At 33.2% G+C, this 23,692-nt stretch overlaps 2 protein-coding genes across 6 annotated transcripts in view; both read left to right on the top strand.

The window, feature by feature from the left end:
• The window catches only part of LOC120772222 (glycogenin-1), a 37,332-nt gene extending 16,654 nt beyond the window's left edge, over positions 1-20,678 (top strand). The window contains exons 2-7 of one of the 5 annotated variants that reach the window (XM_040100703.1): positions 1,068-1,378; positions 1,460-1,749; positions 1,825-2,005; positions 8,511-9,380; positions 13,288-13,501; positions 19,007-20,678. In XM_040100703.1, the coding sequence (XP_039956637.1) occupies positions 1,068-1,378; positions 1,460-1,749; positions 1,825-2,005; positions 8,511-9,380; positions 13,288-13,501; positions 19,007-20,193 (3,053 nt within the window). In that variant the 3' untranslated portion in view covers positions 20,194-20,678. Of the gene's footprint in view, positions 1-1,067; positions 1,379-1,459; positions 1,750-1,824; positions 2,006-2,289; positions 2,338-8,510; positions 9,381-13,287; positions 13,502-14,905; positions 16,384-18,946 lie in introns of those variants that run through there. The other 4 variants (XM_040100702.1, XM_040100704.1, XM_040100706.1 and 1 more) reach the window with 4 other exon arrangements.
• Positions 1-22,728, top strand: part of LOC120772223 — a 39,362-nt gene extending 16,634 nt beyond the window's left edge. Inside the window, exons 2-3 of the mRNA XM_040100707.1 lie at positions 20,746-21,969; positions 22,033-22,728. Of these exons, the coding sequence (XP_039956641.1) occupies positions 20,746-21,969; positions 22,033-22,100 (1,292 nt within the window). The 3' untranslated portion in view covers positions 22,101-22,728. The remainder of the gene's footprint in view (positions 1-20,745; positions 21,970-22,032) is intronic.
• The last annotated feature ends 964 nt before the right edge of the window (positions 22,729-23,692 follow it).

Raw genomic sequence — 23,692 nt, 5'->3', positions numbered from 1 at the left:
GGCAAATTTAAATCATTCTCAATCAAACTATTTAATGCAAATGTATATTCTCAAAAAATGTGTCAGTGTTTAATGAAATTAATTTAAAATTCTCTGTCAAAAAAGTGATCTTTGTCAAATGGGCTCCTCAAGTGATTCAGTGTCTGAAACAAAACAGCCCTTCAGTCAGCCAAAATAACTCTTTTTTGGAAATTAAAATTATTTTTCTTTAAAAAATATTTTGTGGTCCATATATTTCTATAATATGAACTATCATAAATTGTTTTTGTGAAAGCAATATTTAAATAATTTTTTTATATATCTATATGTCTGCAATATATAATATGATATAATGTTTTATGGAAGAAATTAAAATGTATAATTTCACCACATTTTGTTAAGATAACAGAGAAATATTTATACGCTATATTTTAGTCGATACCGTTATTAAAAATACTGTACTGCTTTGCTTCAAAATATAACAAAAAAAAATTTAAAAATAAAATTTTTCAAAACATTTGACAAAACACTAGAAATGCATTTAATGCCAATATACGAGCAACTAATGGCGTTACGCCCACATGCTGAGCATATTTCACATAATAACATTAAAGAAAATTAAAATGCTAACAAAAAAGAAGAATTGTATTTTGAAATTAAAAATAAATCTAATAAATTGCGCTTGAAGCACGCAGCTGTCGCTTATGCTGTGTCCAACTGCTGCCGCCGCCGCCAACGCCACGCTGACCGCTACCACTACTACCACACTAGCAGCCACATACCAAAGCCCAACGCCGTCGCCAACCGCCAGCGGAAATGAACCGTCAAAAGAAAAAAATAATAATTTTTGTACATATGTATTTTCATATTATGCGCTCATAATTTCTTTTATGAGCCAAGAAATGGCTAGAAATTAAAACTCACTGAAGCTTGAAAGAACTATGAACATTTTGTTGATATTTTATTTGAAGAATTTTTATTAATTTAATTTTCTTATATTTTTCTGCCTAAAAACATAACTTTATAATGCGAATTTAGTCTAATATTTTTATTCTTGTTTTTTCTTTCAACTTTTCTGTTCGCTTTAGAATTTGCGTGGGTGACGCTAACAACGAATGACACGTACTCGCTGGGCGCTTTGGTGTTGGCGCACTCGCTACGCCGCACCGGCACCGCCCATCAGCTGGCCGTCTTGGTGACGCCTGCCGTGTCGGCGGCCATGCGCCAGCGCCTACAAGGTGTCTACAATGTCGTGCAGGAGGTGAATGTTTTGGACTCACAGGATGCCGCCAATTTGGCACTGCTCGCACGCCCCGAACTCGGTGTCACATTCACAAAACTGCACTGCTGGCGTCTCGTGCAATTCGAGAAGTGCGTCTTCCTCGATGCCGACACACTGGTGCGTATGAGCGCGCGATCACGCAGACGTCGTGTGATTTTCTATTAATTTCGTCTTTTTTCCTTTGTCTCCTTGCATTAGGTGCTGCAAAATAGCGATGAGCTGTTCGAGCGCGAGGAACTGTCGGCCGCACCCGATGTCAGCTGGCCCGACTGCTTCAACTCCGGTGTGTTCGTCTATCGTCCCAGCTTGGAGACGTTCGCCAAAATCACACAGTTCGCCATAGAGCATGGCAGCTTCGATGGCGGCGATCAGGGTTTGCTCAACTTGTACTTCGGCGATTGGGCGCAAAGCGACATTAAGAAGCATTTGCCATTTATCTACAATGTGGCCGCATTCGCTTCGTACTGCTACTTGCCCGCATTCAAACAGTGGGTGGCGTGTTCTTTTGCTAATGATTTTTTCAAGCATTTTTGATATTCACACATTTCGTTTTCGCTTTGTAGGTTCAGAGATAAGATTAAGATTTTGCATTTTGCGGGCAAATTGAAGCCATGGCTTATACAGTTCAATTCCGAGAACCGCACAGCACTGACGCCCACAGAGTATGCGCACGCCGCCGACTTGATACAGCTCTGGTGGAACATCTTCTGCGACAATGTGCACCAGCAGTTGACCGATGATATGGTGAGTGTTTTTCAAACAAAAAAATTGAAAAAAATACGTATTTTACAATTTTTATACATTATTTCCTCTTTATTTTTTAATTTTGAAATTATTTTTATTTATTTTTAACATTTTTTAAATTTATTTTTGCTAAACGCAAGCATAATTTCAATTGTTCTTGCTAGTTATCTACCGTTTTATTACACTAATTACTTAATAATATTAATTTCTTGAATTTTCGTGTTCGAATTTGTTCGATGAAACTAAATTGTTGCAAAATGCCTTTTTCCAAATTCCTTTACAAGTCTGCGCAAGGATTTAGTAGTGAATGTGAAGCTGTGGTGGTAAGATATGTAAGTCGAAGCGCTCTCTTAAACTACAACAATTATAACCTGCCCACATACATGCCTATTTAGTAAACTGTAGCAATTTCACAGTTCCGCTATGTTAACTGAATGTTGTACAGCATCAATATATATACATATACTTGCATACATATATATATGTATAAACACCTTTAAATACTCTAGAAAGCAAAGGTAGCGGGTATGCATTTTTTGTTGTAAATAATTGATTTCGAAGTCACCACTCATAAGCGTGTGTAAATATTTATATTTAGTGCGATGATAGATGTCTTTTAATACATATACATATACATATATGAAAAGTATGAAAAAATAGAGTTCTTAAATTTTTTTTATTGAAAAAAAATTCAGAAAATACATATTCAATTTAAAATTAAAAGTTTTGTTAATTTTCACTCTGATTTTCCTTAAAAACTGTATAACATACATATATTTTTTCTTTTTCTTTCTTTCAAATTCTGTCCTAACCTTACAATTTGTTCAGGAAACGTACATTAAACGTGGCGTTGGTTAATAACAGGGTTTAGGTTACTTTATTTGTGACGAGTTTTATAAAAATTTTGATTTTTTCTTACAGTTTTTTTCAAAGCAAGTTAGGTTGAAATAAGGTACTGATATGAATTATTTATGGTAAAGCTCAACACTGACTGGGAGACTTTCCATCGAAGAACGAAAACGGATTCCTCCATATTTTTAAACTATGGAGCATCAAAACATATATAAAGCTTTCAAAAAATACAATAGTATAATTCGATTTTTTTTCAAAATCCAGATCGATTTTTCGAACATTGACAACTTATTATTTCGAAAATTAATTTTTTTTGCTCTGAACTGAGGAACATAGGTAACACACAGTTTTTAAATGATATAATTTCATAAAGGTTCCTAATTGCTTCACTTCCAATATTCGATAAATGAAAAAATCGAGTTTCGAAAAATGTAAATTTCCAACTTTCTTTTCCAAATTTCAGTTAAACTAAATAAGGTTTTAAAAAATAGTAATAATGTAAATTCAAAAGAAAAAATGTCCGCTTGTTATACATCAATTTTTCGAAAAATTAAATATTCGAATATCGAAAAATTCAAATTTCGAACTTTTTTTCTCTCTTTTAGGTATTTAACTTAGAATGGTTTCAAATTGTAATAATAACATAAGTCAAAAAAAGGTTCCCGATTGTTCTAAATCCATTTTTCGAGAAATGAAATAATCGAGTTTCGAACTTTCTTTTCAAAATTTCTGGTACTAAACTAAATATGGTTTCAAATAATAATAATAGTATAAGTCCAAAAACAAGGTTTCTGATTGTACTAAAACATTTTTTTGAGAAATGAAAAAATCGAATATCGAAAAATTCAAATTTTGGTTTTAAATTATAATAATAATATAAATCGAAAAAAATGGTTGCATGGTAGAATATGCAGTATAGTAAATTTCGAATTACTCGAACTTTGTATATATTCGTAACTAGGGAACCTTAAATATTAAACAGTTGACATGAGAAATAAAACCATTTGGAGAATTTGTATAAATAGAAATTTTAAGCAGTAGACAATGAAAAAAATAAAAAAAATCTATTCCAAATTTTCGAACATTAAAAAAAAACGAAATTCGAAAAATCTAATAATTTTAATTATAAAACCTTATAAGTGCAAAAAAGTTTCTGACCACACTATATACAAATTTCGAGTAATGAAAATATCGAATTTCGAAAATACGAACATCACGCGCGTTTTTTTGATTGAGTTGTATAGATTTTAGATGGTGCAAATGCAAAAAAAGAAATAAAAAATTCTTTAGCATAATTTCGAAAACTCGAATTCATCAAAATCATTTGGGGAGTTTAAGCAAATAGAAATTTTAAACGGTAAACATTGAAACAATTAAAAAAATTCTATTTCGAATTTTCGAACAATTAGAATTTTTTAAATTCGAAAATGAGAAAAATTCGAATTAAGAGGTAAAAAGGAAATGCAAAGTGTAAAAAAATTTAAAATATTAATTAAATTATCACAATATTTAGGTACAAAGCAGAATTAAATATTTCGAACAAGCTTAAAGCTTTCAAAATCTTAATTAAAGCTAGATAGATAAGTACTTCTTTTCCCAAAAATTACACAGTTTTCAAACAATTAAAAAATTTCTAAAATGCTAGGCTGATATTTCTGTAAAGATACTTTCAATTAAACCATTTTACAAAACAGATTGGTGAGAAACATTGAAAGAACTAAAGGCTACCTCAAAAATTGAGTTTGAAAAGTCTATCGACGGTTAAAAGAAGCGCTGTCATATTTTGAAGGCGACAACATTAAGTAGACGAATGAATAATTGTTTTTTGTTTCAGTAAACAAAAATTCCCTTCACTTTCCAACACAACGCGTATGCAACTAATTAAGCTTAGCAAATAAATAGACGATAATCAACGCAAACATTTCAAAAACGCATTGCGTTTAAATAGCTTTCAACACTTAACGCATCGGCAAATATTTGTGTTTTCGTTGTAAGCGTGTCGTTCTAAAAATACACACATTTGCACACTTACACACACATGCACACACAATGAGGTCAAAAGCTTTGTGTACTTCGGCAATTAAAATATTTGTTTATTTACAGTTTTTGCTTATTTCGAAGTTTTTTCTTTCATCTGCAAACCATCTAGCGGTTGTCAATATTGTTTGGCAAATATTGTGAACTCATTTCTTATGTCTTCAAGCCGTATTTATTAGCACAACCCCCACTAGTTTGGCTATTTTTGGCAACCACTGTACAAACTGCCGCTGTTTGATAGATTAATGGATAAATAGTGCGGACTTTTGTGGCCAAAGTGTTTTGCTTAAATATCTGATTTCGAAATTTCAATAATAATTTTTTGCCACAAGCATGTCACTAGTTAGGTAAATAAGCCAAAATAGTGCTAAAATATGTAATGAAGAAACATTTTTGTATAATTTTTTTGAAATTCTTTTTTCCTTTTTTAATCCATTTTGCGCTAAGTTGTTGCTGCTTAGAGCATCTATAAGAAAAATACATATTTCGCGTTCAATTCGCTTATGAATATATAAACATATAAACACATACATATATGGACATATGTATATATACAAACATATACATATACATACATATAACTAATTTGGCGCATCTGCAGTTGACTTTTCGTTGCCAACAGCCTGAAATGAAGTCATGGCCGCCACACCCAAATCACTTTCCACGCATAATTGGCGCAATCGCCTCAGTTTCATTTCAAAATTTTCGATGAAATCTGCGCAAATTTTCTCACATACATATGTATATGCGTGCGTTTATGCTTAATTCATTGTTGTTCTGAAGTGTGATTAGCGCAGCAGCAAATTGGCATTTGGCCAGCGAGAGCGGCATAAACAAATTGTTCATAGTTTATTTATACAATGACAGCGAAAATAGATTAAGGATCTTTACTGTGTATAAATTTATTGCGTTTTGAAAAGAGATTTTAAATAAAATTTTGTTATTCTAAATATAATATTCAATTAAGCAAACTTGGATTATAAATAAAAAAATGTTTCGTTCATGAAAATTTTCAATTTAAGATAATACTCAATAAAACTAAATAGTTCTTCAGTGTAAAGAATATTGAATGCACTTATTTTTTAACCGGGATTCAATGCTCTCCCTTATTATTTCATCCAGCATTCATATTCTAGTCCCTTTTGAAGTAAACTTTTTTAATTTTTATACCTCGAAAAAAACGTGTTGGAACTTGTCTTGGTAAAAAGAATCTGATATTCTAATATTTTTGTCGTTTAAAAATAGTTTGAATATTTTTCATGCAAAATACGTCTTTTAGACCCCAAACATACTACAACATTCATTGAAGCTCAAGCCTTTATTTAAAATAATGCATTCCTGAAACTTCCCACATTAAAAAATTTACCGGGTGAATGGTTCTATTATAATATTTTTTTTTCTGCGAATTAAATATGGTTCAACATTGGTTATTACTTTTATCTTTTTATCATTACCTAACTTCACGAGAACTATTGGAATGACATAGCCTCTATTGACCTCTATTGAGATTAGATGAAGCTTCATGGAACCTACTAATTAAATTAAGCGCTGATAACATCAATAATACAAAATTTAATTAAAATATAATTTCAGAAGTAATTGTTGAAAAATTTACTTTTTCTGTAAAAATAATCCCATGTGTATATTGTGCTTTGGTCTCTTGTTTCAGTTTCAGGCATATTTTCATATTTTCACGCCTCCTTGTGGGAGCTATATAAAACATTAATCTTCAACAGCCTGAGTTATGAAATGAGCGACCAATGACTACCCATCATCTTTTAAGTAATTCGAAATGTATTTCACCATCGAGACTTGGAATCACGCTAGTTACGCATTCTATAGTATACAGAATAATCAGATTAACGCCGTGAACGGCTATCCCAAGTTTATTATGTTAAATGACTTGCAGCTTTGGTTTCCATATATGGAAATTCCCAAATATATAAAAGAAATGTCATATTTATAATAAATTGAAGCCGTAGGTATATTTTTGGAGTTACATAGGTTTGTATTTAAAGATGAGAACGCAGTGAGAGCTTATCTAGCTCGTCTCAACTTTGTATTCCGCCAAGAGTGATATGATTTCTTAAAAAAAAAAAAAACAACACACTAATTGTTAAGGAAATTCAAATATTTTTTATTAATATCAATTACAATCGATACAATTACATTCTGAATAACATCATTCAAATGGCCTCCACGATTTCTTTCGTAGTAACTAGTTCGATGAACCCGATTTTCGAGTATTATTCATATATATGTACATATCTCCATTTACAACGGTGTTACCAGCTTCTTTTCGATAAAAGTACAGACCAATGATTCCACTAGACTAAAAGCCATAACAAGTTTAAGTAAATTTAAGTAAAAATATTGGCCTTTCATGGATAATCATTTGGATTAAATTGGGTCTGATCGGAGACGATGATTTTCTTAAAAAAATCGTTATTTTCATGTTGTTCTAAGGCAAAATCAGCTAGCGTTGTTTATGGGGGCGCAATGGCTTCAGTTCTTGTGTGAGAATAATTTTCAAAGTATTCAAGCGCAAATTCTTTCACAAAATCCAGAGGGTTGTGATTTGAGATTTTGTCTCATTTCTTGAGAACATCTTGGAATCGACAAATTGCGGTAACAACAATTGCCTAAATGGCAGCATTAGTTTCATTACTTCGAATAGTTCTTTGTCTTATTGTCACTTGAATATTAAGTAAAGAAAATATGCGATCGGAATTTTGAACAATTCGACGAATAGCGAGCACAAGGTGACGATTATTACGACCATAAAATGGCTGAAGCGCACGCAAAGTTGAGAACGATTAATTTGATAATAGAATTGGTTAAATTTAAACTTTGTGCTTGCATATATTTTTCCATGATGAAATTGTAAACATTGCTGAATACAAATTCAAATTCTAGATCAAAAGTTATTAAAAATTACCGAAACGACACTTAGAAATCATATCATCCCTATTGGAAAACCCGATACCTGAAAAACATATGCCTTTTGTCGAAGTCTGACCTTTGACAGGCAGGTCAACATTACACAGAGTACTATTATCTTTTGTAAAATGTTAAAGCCAGATAATAACTCCACCTTCGTTTGAAACAAAAAAATACTATTATCGATCAAAGACCTTATACAAGTAAAACAGCTTCGAATTCAGTTTTTATTTACTCCTTAGCGCCAGTTCTTCAAATCGAAATAATTTATAGAAAACTTTAAGCATTTGAAGCATTTCTGCATGCTGTTACTAGTTCTAATAGCTATATATAACTACCGTTATGCATATATGATTTCTTATTTTACACCTATTATTACTAACAACTGCTAAAAGTTATATATTTTTATATTTCTCTAATACTTAACATGCCAAATGAAATAATAAAACCCAACTAAATTTTACAAAAAACCAAAATTCAAAAACAAAAATCATAATTTGTATTCGAAACGCATTTATGCCTTAACTCATATGAATGTGCTATCTCCAAATTATGCTAAAAACATACCAAAAACACTATTGGCCTGCTTTGTGATTGAAACGTAACGAAAACCGCTACAAAACCCGACAACAAATCGCTAAATTGTACGAAACGAACAAATGTGCTTGGCACGCAGTGTGGCGCCATTGTTCATTATTACTATCACTATCGACCCGAACCACCAGCACAACAACAACACGATCATTACTATCATCATTACGAACATGAGCAACACCATCATCATCAACAGCAGCAACACGAACATTCACCGTCGCCGAATTATTACGAGTTCGAAGAAATTAAAGAGTTTCGCGATCCTTGGGAAGATTACTATGAGAATTTAGCCAGAGAGCGTAGCAAGAGCATTAAAGCGAGTGAACAGCACCACGAACAACATTATGAAACCGAACAACACCACCACGAACAGCAACAGCACGAACAACATTATGCGCAAGAAGAACAACATCACGAACAGCATCAGCACGAAGAACATCACCAACACGAATGGCAACAGCCAGCCGCAGAGCCAACACACGAGTGGCAAAACAGAGAGCAAGAACAATCAAGACAAGCGCATAGTGAGGCTAATTATGAGCGAGAACAAGCTGCCGCTGTTGAAACCGCACAATCACAGCAGCAACAACAAGAGTACCATGAACAAAAAGACAAGCCAATAGAACAATATCAGGCACCTGCAACCCATGAAACCCATGGAACGCATGTTAGTCCTGTTAGCCATGAATCCCATGAGCAAAGTACAAAACCTTCAACAAGCAAAAGTGTTGAAGACACTACCACTGAGCAACGAGTTTATGAAGCCGAAATTCATAAAGAGAGCACTGCCCAAAAACAACGAGACTCCTCATCTGTAACGCAAAAATCACAAAGTACAGATGGGACAAAGAAAAAAACCGTTAGCACTAGGTCTAGTACAGATAAGCAAGCATTCCGTAGTGAAGATGTGAATGAAAGTGAAAACAAAAACAAAACTAATGAAAATAATGAGGTAAAGTGACATGCCACGATCATATGACACACTCATGACATAATCAAGTGCTAAATAGTTGAAATCCATTTATCTAGTATTATTTATAAAGCACTCCATACGAATTCGGGTATAGAAATGTATATTATTATGGGCCTAGTTGGTGTGGCATAGAGGCATATTTAGTAAAAAAAAATTATATGAAGTGAAATTGTCTGTAAATATTTGGGAGTTGCCAGATTTGTTGAAACTATCAGCTTTATATCATATATACTAGTTGTATTTGATGGTATTGCTAGCGCATGTCATTATTTTTGGCCAAGGCGGGCTTTTGTTATACTATTCGTGGTGCATATGCCATGTTTTCAATAAAATTTTTGTGGTCTTACGTTAAAACTTTGTTGGAAATTATAAAATTCACTGCCTTTTCAGCCACTGCTCATTACTTCATTAAATTTTCATTTGTAAACTTTAATACTTTTTCAATCATTTTGTCAATTGACTCGCCGTGTCAAAAGTCATGTCATGCTGTCGCTAGTTTTGTCAGCCATCTTGTGTCAAAGTAAAATTATATTAGCCATTCCATCGTTTCAAGTAAAGTATTTTCATGTCATTATGATCGTGTAAGTCATTACATTTATCATTTCTAATTTCATTAGTTTGCTTAGTTAGGCATGTAAAACGCTGTCATTTGTATTGTCAACAGTCATGTCATGAGTTATGCTAGTTGTCATGTCATGAGTTAAACTAGTTGTCATGTCATAAGTCTCATTGATAGTTTTGCTAAAAGTCACATTATGAGTCATGCCATCAAATCATGGTTCTAGTGTTGTATTAAGTCCCATGTGTCATCTGTCATATGTCATGAGTCACGTCAATTGTTTCGTCACTAGTAATAGCCCTATAATATTTAATTTTGAAATGTAGAATTGTCAAGTCAGCTGTCATTATAATATTTAATATGAATTGTAGAATTGTCAAGTCAATTGTCATTATACTACATAACTCATATATCGTCATATTTATATCTATTCATACCGTCTTTCGTCACAATTTTGCTGTCAGTTCGTGTGCTTGTCATTTTACTCATTCATTTGTTTATGTTTTCTAATAAAATATTCATTCATTCACCATCAACGCACACGAATTGCTTACTGCGATATCTTAATCATCTATAGTTTAGTGCCATACGAGTATATTTCAGGAATACATTAACAACAAAAAAATTGGCAAAAATTAAAATTAATAGGGAAAAGACCTATATTTGGTGTAAGGAAAAGGACCTCAAATATTCTTTTTTAAGTAATTTACTACACCATATTTAAAGGTTCGGTTCCCGGCCATTCCCATTTTATTGATTTTTATAACTATATTGGGGTTCTCAGAGATAAATTAGCTGTTAAGAGTGAGCAAATACTCTCTTTCTTATCAGGAATAAAATGTGAAAATAATGGCTAAATAGTGTTTAAGTTCTGACCTCTGTGAACAACAAATTTTATTTTCAATGACATATTCGTTTTATCTAACAAATTGTCTTTTGACTTGGGTCCAAGCATTTCTAGGTATCTCTTTTTCAAGATTCTTTCTTATCTCGTCAGTAATTTTTGGTTAATTTCTGGTTAACTTGTGATTAACTTTGGAAAGGCCTATCTTAAAATTGGAGTTTATTATATAATATTAGTTTATTTATAACAGAAAAGGCTTATTGATCTTAAAATATTTGTATACATATATGCATAAAATGCTCCGTGAAATAAAACTTTAGTCTTCATTATTGAGAGATGATCTCAAAGTTTCAGTTATTTTTAATTTATAGCAGAAAAATGTACATTTAGTAAAGGGTTCTTTGAAAATGTGTTGTTTAAGCTTTAAGCTTTCACGGTACTTATGTCTTAAATATTTTGATATGGTTACTTCTCGACATAGTTCTTCAAGTATATATGGATGTTATACTTCTAAAAATAAGTTAGGGTCAATGGCTGACTATCTTTTGGTCTACACTCATAATTTGCAGCAATAAGAACGACCGCCTCATTACATTTTTTCATACACTGCAAAATATCATAAGCATAATTTCATAAAAAAAAATCGAAATAATCTTTTGTAAAACAGAAATCATCTCATTGGAAAACTGAGTACAGTTGCGTGTAAACTCATCGCCATTTTTCTGTAAAAAATATTCATATAAAAAATATTCATATATCTCAAGTATCACTAAAGCCATATGAACTTGCACTACTTGACACGAACTGAAATTATTCTCAAAATAATCGCGCACTTTGGTAACCCTAGTAATCTTCCCGAAGGTGAATGAACGAATATTTTGGCGTTTGGTTGCTGCTTCATACTAACAAATGTAAAGTCTGGTTTAACAAAATTTCTATATTGAACATTTTTTATATATATACACATATTATGTAAATATATCACTTATATATAACATTTTAAGTCCAAAATTAAATGTTTTCTGTTATATAATAACAACTAATACAGCTTAAGTATCTGCTTTGGTATGCACAATGTTTTATGTTTTTACACATACACACACATATACATATATATTATGGTATTATTATCAAATATGGGTTTGGTTGAAAAATATTTGCTGACAAGGAAAATAACAAAATTTTTCAAAAAATATAATATAAAAAAAAAAGATTTAAAAAAATTTTCTAAACAAAATTTTGGTACAATTATTATAAAAAAGGCCAAATAACATATTTTTCGAAAAATATAGTAATTAAAAAAAAAAATTCAGAAAAGTTTTTCAAAAAAATTTTAAAATTGTTATAAAAAATTACAAAATTTGGAAAGCAATTTTAAAGTTGGGTTATTGAATGTTAAATTAAATGTGTATAGTTTCGCATATAATTTTAGTTCTAAGCTTTAAAGCTTTAAGTTGAATTTTAAAGGTATGCTTATTTTATAATCATGGGTGTACTCACTTAATTGAAAACAATTTTAAAGTTAATATTTTGAGTCAAATTCGGCTTTTTTCTACTCCAAAATATTTTTTTAAAGGGATTTTTACAATAAATAAAAGAAAATTAAAAAAAATATTAAAAATTATAAAAAAAATTGGAAAAAATTATTAAAAAAAAAATAAAAAAATTTTTGAAAAAAAATATTTTACAATCCATTGAAATAAAAATTTAATTATTACTATTTTTTAATACAAGGTCTTTTACAAAAATAAAAAAAAAATTAAAAAAAGTTTAGAAAAAAAATTAAAAAAAAAGTATTATACAATCTAATGAAATAAAGTTTAATTATCATAATTTTTTTTAATCTAATTTAATAAACTTTAATTATTACTAAATTGTAAAGTCATTATTAAGTATTGAGACACTATAAAGTTATGTTGAGTAAACCATTTGAGTGCCAAGACCTTTAAACAATGAAAAGCTTTACCTAACTTCATTAAAATAAAGGTCGTCTTCGATTAACCGTTCTTTAATTTTTTTAAGTCCGATCTATTTTCAAATACTTTTTTATATAAAAGCCACAACGAAGTCACTCAGTTGATATATTTCTCACAGAATTGGAATACCCTTTATAGCTTCCTACTTTTGCTGATTTACTCCAATTGCTTGTTCGATTCACCACTCGCTTAGACCTTGGTATCTTAAGTTGTTAGAGATTTTTTCATAGTTTCTTGAACTATTTGTGAATTCGTAAAATATGTATTAAAATCTGTAAATATTTTTAATAAGTTCTATCACTACAAGTTTAGACTTTAAAAAGAAATTATCAGACATTCCAATCCGCAAATATTTTTTGACCAATTTAAACACCAAAAATCTGTATATAAACACATTTCATGTAATTTCTATGTGGCTTACCATAAAAATTAATATTTTCAATGAAAACTTTCTAACTAAAAACATTTTTTCTTTACTCTCTTCCATTCCCGCACCCACCTACATAGGCTGGTTTGGCTGGCGCTTTGTCTCAGCTGCGTCTCGGCGAGCAACGCACACCCGAACAGGAGGCCTACGAACAGCTGATGCGTCGTCAATGCTGGGAGGCTGGACAAATCGATTACACGGGCCGAGATGCTTTCGATAATATTTGGAAGAAAATCACGCAAACCTTGGAATCGAAGCCCGGCGCCACGCCGCCACAGGAGGAGGATAAGTCTGGTACTTCATAAAAAAAAAAATGTTTTAATAAAAAGAAAACAAAAACTTCTTAACAAATATGAAGTGAAACATTTTCAAGCACATGAAAGAAAAGGGACGTCCTTCACAGTTATACCTACATAAATACTAAAAAAATATATATACAGCTATAAATAATGAAAAAATAATACAAAATTGCACAAAAAAAGTAGAAAATACTGCAACAAACATTTTACATTTACAATAAAGCGAAAAATGTTTGCTACAAACAACGCACAATGAACAAACTTTTTATATTACGCACACGAAAATACACACATACACAGGCACATATGCATATACACAAGTAGCCACAGTATGCGACAATAAAATAGGCACAAGTTGAAGGCACATTATTTGACTGACATTGGTCGACAATTTTTTTCTTCGAAATTTTTCTCGATTTTGAGTTAAAATTTTTTGCTCGATTTTGAGTCAAATTTTTTGCTCGATTTTGAGTCGAATTTTTGCTCGATTTTGAGTCGAAATTTTAGAATCGTGCCAAATGCCAAAAATTCTCACTTTTATTTTCGAAAACCGCAAATCACTTTTAGAAAATACTCATACTTGCCATATCACAGCACCCACTCCCATCATTGCAATTGTTAATTATCTACACTAATTTAATTAATTTTCGTTCAAACAATTCATTATTTAAGTAAGTCAGTTGCGCATTTCTTCTACAATTTGTTTCGAACATTTAGTTTTTGTAGTCATTTCGATAATATTTGTAAATTGTTGTTCACAAGAATCATAGTTTAAATTAAAAATTAAAAAAATTTTGAATATTTTGTAAGGCTCATTTTGTATTTAATAAACTTTTGCAAATTTCGTTCAATTTGTTTGTTTCGCATTCGTTGGATTTCGTGTGTGTTTAAGGCGTAAATATATTCCTCCCTTACTGACTTAAATATTAATAATGATAACCTGCATATCTTCAACTTACCCTCTTGTGTATTTTCAAATGGTAAATTATTAAAAACTTTTCGAAAAACAATAAATTAAAAAAATCATAAAAAAAGAAAAAAATAAATCAAAACCAAAAATAAATAAAAAATAAAAAAAAATTGAAAGCAGACAATTTTGCATTATTTCGAAGATGCAAAACACCGTTATATCAATAATAATATTTCATTAATAACAAATGTTATATATTTTTCGAATGAAACTTATTTGTACTACACAATAAAAAACAAAAATTATTGAACATAGTATTTGTATTTTTATTTCAATTTCCGTTCAATATTTTTAATGTTTTCCTTACAGCACTTTATATGTATGTATGGTATTTTATATATGTCTGTATGTATGTATGAATTAATGTTTGTATATTTATTAATTAATTTATTTATGTATTATTACTAATGAGTGAATTTTTATTTGCAGCCCATTCCGGTATTTTGTGGTTAATATCTGTATGATCTGGGTACAAAGAAAATTTTGTTGATAACCCTGTCTTCCTTTCGTATACTACATATAGTACTTCGTGCAACTCTGTGTTTTTTATTGACGAATTATTTGTGATTTGGAGCTCAAGAGTAGGAGTGATGACACGTATGTTTGGAGCTATCAAAAGTTTTACAATAAAATATTTAGGGGTTTCATATAGTCTCTTAAAGTTATAATGATCCGAAAACATAGAGTTGATATCAAAACTCATTTTTGTGTGTAATTCAACAAAAATTTTGATTTTACAAGTTCCCAAATTGCATGGGATAACTGTATAACTTCAAAGTATAAGCTTGATACCATCAGAGCGTTGTCCAATTTGTATATTTCAAACCAACAAAAACATAATGACAATGAAAAAATTAAGAGATTCTTATAATACCAATCTAACTTGGTCATGGTCTCCAAGCGAAAATTTGTTTTTCAAGTTTCAAAATGATGAAAAAGTTGTGTACTTGAAATGAAAACTTACAAAAAATATGAAAATAATTAATCCAACTACTAATAAAGTTCTCGACATGAGTATTTCAATGCCAGCTATCAAGTTTTTTAGTCTTACTACTGTAGGAAAAAATAGTAAGACTTTGTTCATAATTTTAAAATTCTTAATTTACTCATCTAATAATAAAGTAATCCCATTTCGCATCAATACACGGAAGAGCCTTCAATGCGCGTAGCGATTCACATTTAATGTCTTCAATTAACTCAATTCTTCAATTAACACAAAACGGTTTCCCCGGAGCGATTGTTGGAGTTTGCTGAATACCCAGAAGTCGCAGCTAGATCAAGCGAATACGATGGTAGCGGCACAATATTGTTTGGAAAGTGGGCGAAAAACTCACGAAGAATCAATGCAATATGCGACGGTTACCGTGGTGCAAAAAACAAGAGCTGTCCTCCCATAGTTCCGCCCTTTTTTGAAGAATATCTTCACGCAAACGACGCATGACACTCAAATAGTTCTACTTGTTGACAATTTGGCCGGTCGGAAGGTATTCAGAGTACACTACACCTCTATAATCGAAGAAAACTGTCAACATAACCTTGATTTTTGAACTGCTTTGACGCCGTTCTTTCGGTTTCGGCTCATCTTTGACGCGATATTTGGCCGATTCATGGTCTGTTTGCGGTTAAGCACAGATACAAGACTCATCTCCAGTAATAATACGTTTCATGACATCCTAGTAGGCGGATAGCATTGTTTCACGTGATGCTGTTTTTCGAAAAAATTTAGTGATTTTGGAACCAATCGAGCTTTCATTTTTCTTAAGCACAAATGATTTTTCAATATAGTTTTCACTGATCCTTCCGATATTCCAACGATGCCAGTAAGATCTCTGTCTATTAATCGTTGATTTTCAAGCACAGTTTCATTCATTTTGTTGACGTCTTGATCATCAGTTGATGTTGATGGTCATCCTTGATGTGGTTCGTCGTCAACGCGTTCTCGACCCTATTAAAAAGTATAAAATCGTCTGAACTGGGGCTGTAGGTCTCTGAGTCTTCTTCTCTAAGCTTGCATGATTTTTCTTGAAACAGAGAATATTTAATTGTCTGGTGTTTTATATAAAAAAATTGTAATTAAATTACACTGCATTTACTGTTTTTCTATTAAAAAGCACACTGATGAAAGATTTTTTATGAACAATAATAAGAATCGATAATTATCGACAACAGAAATTTTCAACCATTATGTAGTTATACTATAATGTTATGTTTATTTATAAAAATATTTCGAAAAATAAAATGAAAAACAGAACCTGATTTCGAAATCTGTTACGTTTCGAGTTCAAATTTTCGAACATCTTGGTGTACATAATGATTCACGATCTCCATAACACTTTCCCTAGAACAGGTGGTTTATACAATTATGAACAACCTCAAACTTGTAGTAAAGTTAGAATTCGTAATGCTTTCGGGTTTTACCATACTTTTAAATTCTTTATTTGTAACTCATCGAAATGAGTGACTTAATTACTTTTCATTTAGACTAGTCCAAATTGAACTATTTATAGCTACATAGTATAATGAACTTAATGAGTGTGTTTTTCTAACAAAGCCATACTAGATTATAGATGGATTAATACATATATTAAAAAATATCTAAACGTGTTTGTACGGCTATAGCGGTATTGAAAATAAAGCCATAATTAAAATCAAAATTAAAAGGGCAACATATTTCATTTTTTTTCGTACATCCAGGATGGCCGCTCATAAGCAGTAATCCGTCGAACGAAAAAGGTACTCATATAATCGCTTTCATAAATTTATACCGTTGAGAGTAGTATTTAAAAAAAATCGGTACTCAAAAATTCTAGAATATAATTATCATAAACATCAACTTATTGGAAATTTCCAACAAAAATTGATTTCGTAAAGCATCATATTCTCATTACAGATAAACAAACTTGACCATAACTTCGTAGAAATTCGCTTTTCTTTTATTTAAATACAAAATTAGAACCTCTTACAAAATTGCTGTTACAAACATTTTTGTTTCAAAAATTTAGCAAAACAGTATTGGAAACTAATGTTGATGTTTCTGAAGTTGTCACGGCAAAGTTAGTTGTTCCAAATAGTCCGATAACTCCACTGTCTTGTGGAATTTTCAAATATGTATATTTTTGAAGATCTGTTTTTACCTTCCCTGCAATATTTACGAAAGTTGCTTAGTCTCATTTAGCGCTGGACGCTGGATCGAAGTAATCCTTTTTTATAGATTTCCCAAGTTAAAAACTAATATTGATGTTGCTGAAGTGGTACGTAAGAATTTGTTGCTTCAAATAGTCCAATACCTCCACTGTTTTATGACATTTTCAACCAATTTAGTTTTCGAAAACTAAGTTTCAGATTTCTTGGCAATATTTACGTAAGTTTCTTTGTCTCATATAACGCTCGATCGAAGCAAACGTTTCTTATAGATTCTACAAGCCGTCTGAAAATATTTTTTCTTAGATTTTTTTCGCAATAAACATCTTGAAATAAAATATTCTTTTTCGGTTGAATAAGATCCTTTTATATAGAGGTGTTTTGTTGAGTTCAGCAGCAAAGAAAATTAGCTGGGCAACCGATATGATATAAAGCGAAATTCCTTCGCACGAAGTTCACCGTCAATTGTCGGTCTTCCAAAAAAGTTCAACTTTTCAGTAGAAGCGAGCTCTTTACCAACGCGTTAGTTTTTCAAGTGTGGAGGCAAAAAAAAATTGCTGGGGAGTATAGTGCAATAATGCAAAATAAACAAACTGATATTCTGCCGTTTCCAAAAGGCTCTACCTACCTTTTGGGGAAATTTTTTACGACCAGGTTGAGTTTTTTAAGTTTTCCTGCATCTCTGGTGTGTTATTAGTGGATCATATTAGGGTTGTAGTGGATATATTTTACGGCATTATTATGTAATACTGCCGCATACATCTTTAATAATTTGAAGAAGTAATTTTGAACAACTAAAATAGGAGAGTGACCCTGTGAAACCTTTCACAATAAGAGTTTGCAGATCTCTTGTTGTCTTAATTAGTGTTTTTTGTTGACCAATGTTCCATTATTTGTTATATATATGTATATTGGCCATAAGCTTGTAGAATCTACATTTTTTCTTGTTTTCTGTTTCATTGGCTCAAGTGGTTCCCTTTATGTTGCCCGATTGGTTAAAGTGTTATCTATATAATACTAACTTCTAATTTACAATTCTTAGTTCATCAAAAATGTGTTCATAAATTGGTTCTTACTTTGAGTTGTAGTTGAAAATTTTTAAAAATCTTCATTTTCGAAATTTGAAAAACTCGTTCTTCTTTGTTTTATCATCAATGATCATACCAACGCCATTCAGCAATCACTCCATCAATCATCGGTTCATCGGTAAAACGATCATCATTCGTCAAAAGAAATGCAACCAGAACAGAAAATATCTTTTGCAGCACTGAAAAAAATGGCACTTCTCAGTTTTAATACCGTTAGTTGTCATTTATTTCTTATTTGCAGCAGAACACCATTACATAGAAAATCCAATGCCTCCTAACGACTTTATCCCTTTACACATAGGTGGCATTGCGCCAGCGGTGGCTGCTGAAACGGAACGCTTAGAACGCATTAATCGCATGCTGCAAGAGAGCGCTGAGAAACTGGAAGAGCTGAAAGTGGAGGACGTGTTCACACGTCCGCTGCTGGCGGCGCCGACTAACACCGCTGCGACGCGCAGCCGATCGCCAGCGCGACAACAAAATACCAACACTAACAATAACAATACTAATCTTAAAATAAGTAATAATAATAACAACAACAACGATACTAATACACAACGAAGTCTGAAACGAACGGCCTCACCGAGACCGGCACAACAACAACACCTACAACAACAAAGACAAGTACAGACACAACAGCAGCTGCTACAGTTGCAAGAGCAACAGCAACAACAACAAGCCATACAACGACAACTACAACAACAACAAGAGTTGCAAAGACAATTGTTGCAACAACAGCAACAAGAGTTGAAAAGACAATTACAACAAGAAGAACATGAACGGGCGACACAAAGACAATTACAACAACAAGAACACGAACGGGCGATACAAAGGCAATTACAACAACAAGAACAGGAACGTGCGATACAAAGGCAATTGCAACAACAGCACCAAATAACAGTACAAAGACAAGTACAACAACAACAGCAGGTGACAGTACAAAAACAAGCACAACAGGTGACAGTGCAAAGACAAGTACAACAACAACAAGTGACGGTACAAAGTCAAGGACAACAACAACAGGTGACGGTACAGAGACAATTACAACAACAACAAGTAACCGTACAAAGACAAGCACAACAACAAGAGGTAACTGCACAAAGACACCTCCAACAACAACAGGTAACCATACAAAGGCACGCACAACAACAACAGGCTACAGCACTGAGAGAAGCGCCACAACCGGTGCCACTAAGTAGCAAAATACCACCACCATTGCTATCACCACCTATACAACAACAACCATTATTGCAGACGCAACAACTACTGTTACCACAACAACAACAAACGCTAGAACAACAACCACGTAAACAGACGCCATTGCAACCACAACAACAACAACCGACCACACAACAACCACAACGTCCGCCAAGGCAGAATCAGCATCATCAACAACAACAACAACTACCGCAGACATCACAACAAGCGCAGGCACAAGGCGCTGCCGCCAAGCAGCTTGCCAACAAATCCAACCGTAAATCCAAATAACAGTTACTGAAATTGGTGGCCCGCTACGGTTGCCTGTTGCCCACGTGCATTCTTGAGGAGCTCGCGGGCGCACGGCTACTGAACCCAGTACACGTATAAGTACAAAAGAAGACAGTTGAATCCACGAATTCGAAGTTGTTGTTGTAGTTGTAGTTGTTTTTCACAAAAGACCCAGGACATTGTACATACTTACTTATATACACACACAAACACATACAAGAATGTACACAAATTTTTATAAAGTAGAGAGCTTACTCTCAAAGTGATAACTCGTTTCAGGAGAGAGGGAAAGCTGCGCGCTGGCGTAGCGGTTAAGTGCTTTATTGAACGAAAATCAAGTTGAAGTTGTTAAAATTAGTTGCTTAAGATGCTTGAAACACTAAAAAAATATTAACCAAAACCAACAAACTAACACAAGAGCAAGCGATCCACCGAATATTACTTATTCACACACACACCTCTTTTCTTTATAAACAACAAAAAAAAACAATAAACGCACCACTCCACAAAACCAACGGCAACCCCACACCAACTCCGCACACACACATGCAGAACTCTTGACATCCGCTGACATCGAAGACGGTAAAGTCGAGGTTGACCCAGTCACCAAGGCTCGCACTGAATACAAAGTTATCGATGGCGGTTATGAGGTACGCACCATCACCCCCCAGCCGAATGGCACCTTGAAAACCTCCGTGCGCACTTTCTGGGATCCCAAGCCCGTCAGCGAAGAGGATGCAAAGCGTGAGGCGCAAAATAAGCTGGAGATCCGTAAGCGCTTCGGCAAGGAGGTACGCATCGACAAAAATACAACTATGCTGACACGCGAAATCGAAGGTGGTTACGAAGAAGTCTACACCACCATCAATGATGATGGCTCACGCAGCATGCGCACTAAGACTTTCTTCGATTCAGTGCCAGCTGAGTTGCCCGACGACTACAAGGTGCCTGCCGTCGACAAGAATAAGAAGAAGGCGGCTTTGGTGAAGAAATCTTCGGTGGACTCGACCGATTCAACTGAATCGCGTCGTATTGTACAACGTACCGACCAACAACAGGGTAACTTCAAGCAACACACCACTGTGGAGGAGTCACGTCGTTTCTCGCAGAGCACTGAGATCACCGAAAACAATCGTACTGTACGCAAGAACTCCGTACAAGAACAAAATATCAAACAAATTACCTCTTCGACTGGCAGTGCTGCTGATACTAAGGACAAGAAGAAGACCAAGAAGACCAAGTCTAACATACCACCACCACCACCAGATTTCATTGAGAATGATACCACCACTGTCAGCTCAAAGCGTGTGCCACATGGCGTTGAGTATACCTACTCTACTAAATTGGAATCGGGCAAAACTATCACCACTTCGAAGACGGTGTACGAAGAAGAAGAGGCCGAATTGACTGAAGAAGAGATACGCGCTTATAAAAAGACCTTAAAAGATGCTGAGAAGCACAAGAATGTTACGTCCACAAAGAAACTGCGATCTGAATCGGGTACCAAGAAGATTGTACCATCTGAGAATCCCGGTGATGTAACTACCGTTGAGACTATCAAGATTGAAGGTGGCACCGAATATCATTACACCACTGTCACCGCTGAGGGTATCGTCAAGAAGGCCGTCAAGACTGTTTACGATCCAGTGGCCAGCAATGGTGGCGAAGAGAGCGAGGAAGAGATCGTGGAGGAGTACGAAGAGGAGATCATTGAGCCCGGTGAGAAGAACGTGCGCACCATTGAGACCGTGAAGCAATTGCCAAAGAAGTTCGAAGGTTTGTAAAACATTTTTTTCTAGTGAGTCTCAACTGGTAAAATCTATCTATCTTTGTCCACAGAGGAGGTCACCGTTACCCATTCGAAGACCGAGAAAAAGGTAAAGAAGTCCATGATGATCAGCCACTAAACTGCTAAACGCTGTAGAGCTTCGCTGCAAGAGCGGATGAATGTGTGGAGCGCAAATTTGCTACATTATCAGTTTTAATAATACAGGGTGCCTAAACCATTTTTTTTATAAAAAGCAACAGCAACTCATTTTCAAATTACATAAAACACACATACAAACACACGCTCGCATTTCGACACCATACTCATGCACTTGTTTGCAACGGCACAATAATACAATTGCAATGCAAAAAAAAAAAAATAAAAAAAATAATAATTTTAAATGATGTTGAAAGGAAGTCAAAATCAGTTACATTTAAAATTAAGCAATTTTTCTAAAACAATTTTTGGTTTGATTCAAAATTATACGTTTCTCGCCTCACTTTTCCATTTCACATTTCAGAGTCCGGTTGTATCAATTGTTGCCGGTTTTATACCAATTTTCGTAAGCCTTGTTCTAAATTATTTCACTAGTTATCTCGTTCCTTAATCGAATTTGCTGAAAATGCACAAAATCATATATTTTGTACTGAATTAATAAAATATTATTGTAATTTTACTTTTACTTTTGTGAAACGCAGATAAATTCATTTGTATTAATAAAGAGTTATTGAATTTGAAGAAAAAGATAAAGAAATGTATAGAATATATCTTTTTTGACTTTGATATACAGGGTGAGTAGCATTAAGTGAGTGTATTGCATAAATAAAGTGGCACTCAGAGGCATGATGTCAGTTTACAGATGTCAATGCCTACCGGAAGAGAGCGCGCAATCTCGGTTATTTCAAAGAGATAAATATTTATTACTTAAGTTTCGGCGACTTTTATAAGTTTTAGTCATAGGGTAGAATAAGATAAATAGATGTGGATTGCATTGCGACCTTAAGTCTATTGTGCCTCATATTTTAAGTAAATAATATACATTAGATTATTACCCTTCATCAACAGATAACGTGGAGTTCAGAGAACGCAACAATAAGAAGAAGCAAAGTCACCTCAACAAGAGATAATTTACTTGAAATTAGTCGCCTGTAATAAGAAACATTCTACGATACTGAGCAATTTCTAGTTTCTACGAAATACCTCAGATTTTCGAAACCTCACAGAATTTAACTTAAATTCGGTCCCCAATATTATTCTCTCTTCTAAAGAAGATGTGGAAAGAGGCGAGGTGGACAGAGACACAGGGACAAGCTTATATGTATAAGCTTCACGGATTAGTCCAAACTAGATAATCAAGTGAAAGGTGCCGCCTTTCAGCAAAATAAGACACAAAATCCACTTTCATCAACTAAACTATTGTAGTGACTTCCAAACGGTGAAACGGAACCGTGAAAACCTTTTTGTTCTGAAAAGGCGTGTGCTCACAACGAGAAATATACTTACCTAATTATATACATATGTGTACAAATAGCCAAACAGCTTTAAAATCACTAAAACTCCACCAAACTCAGCTTTAGGCTACCTGACCGCTGTAGTGATTTTCAGACAGAAGTGGTTGCCATCATGGTGGCAGTAGACATACTGTTACGAAGTGCTCTCAGTGCGATCAATGCCAGCAAAGAAATGCGCGCTCTCATTAGAAATAGCATCAAACTACTACATCATCAAACT

Source organism: Bactrocera tryoni, chromosome 3, assembly GCF_016617805.1.
Source record: "Bactrocera tryoni isolate S06 chromosome 3, CSIRO_BtryS06_freeze2, whole genome shotgun sequence".
Classification (NCBI taxonomy): Eukaryota; Metazoa; Arthropoda; class Insecta; order Diptera; family Tephritidae; genus Bactrocera; species Bactrocera tryoni.
This window is presented reverse-complemented; position numbering and strand designations above follow the sequence as displayed.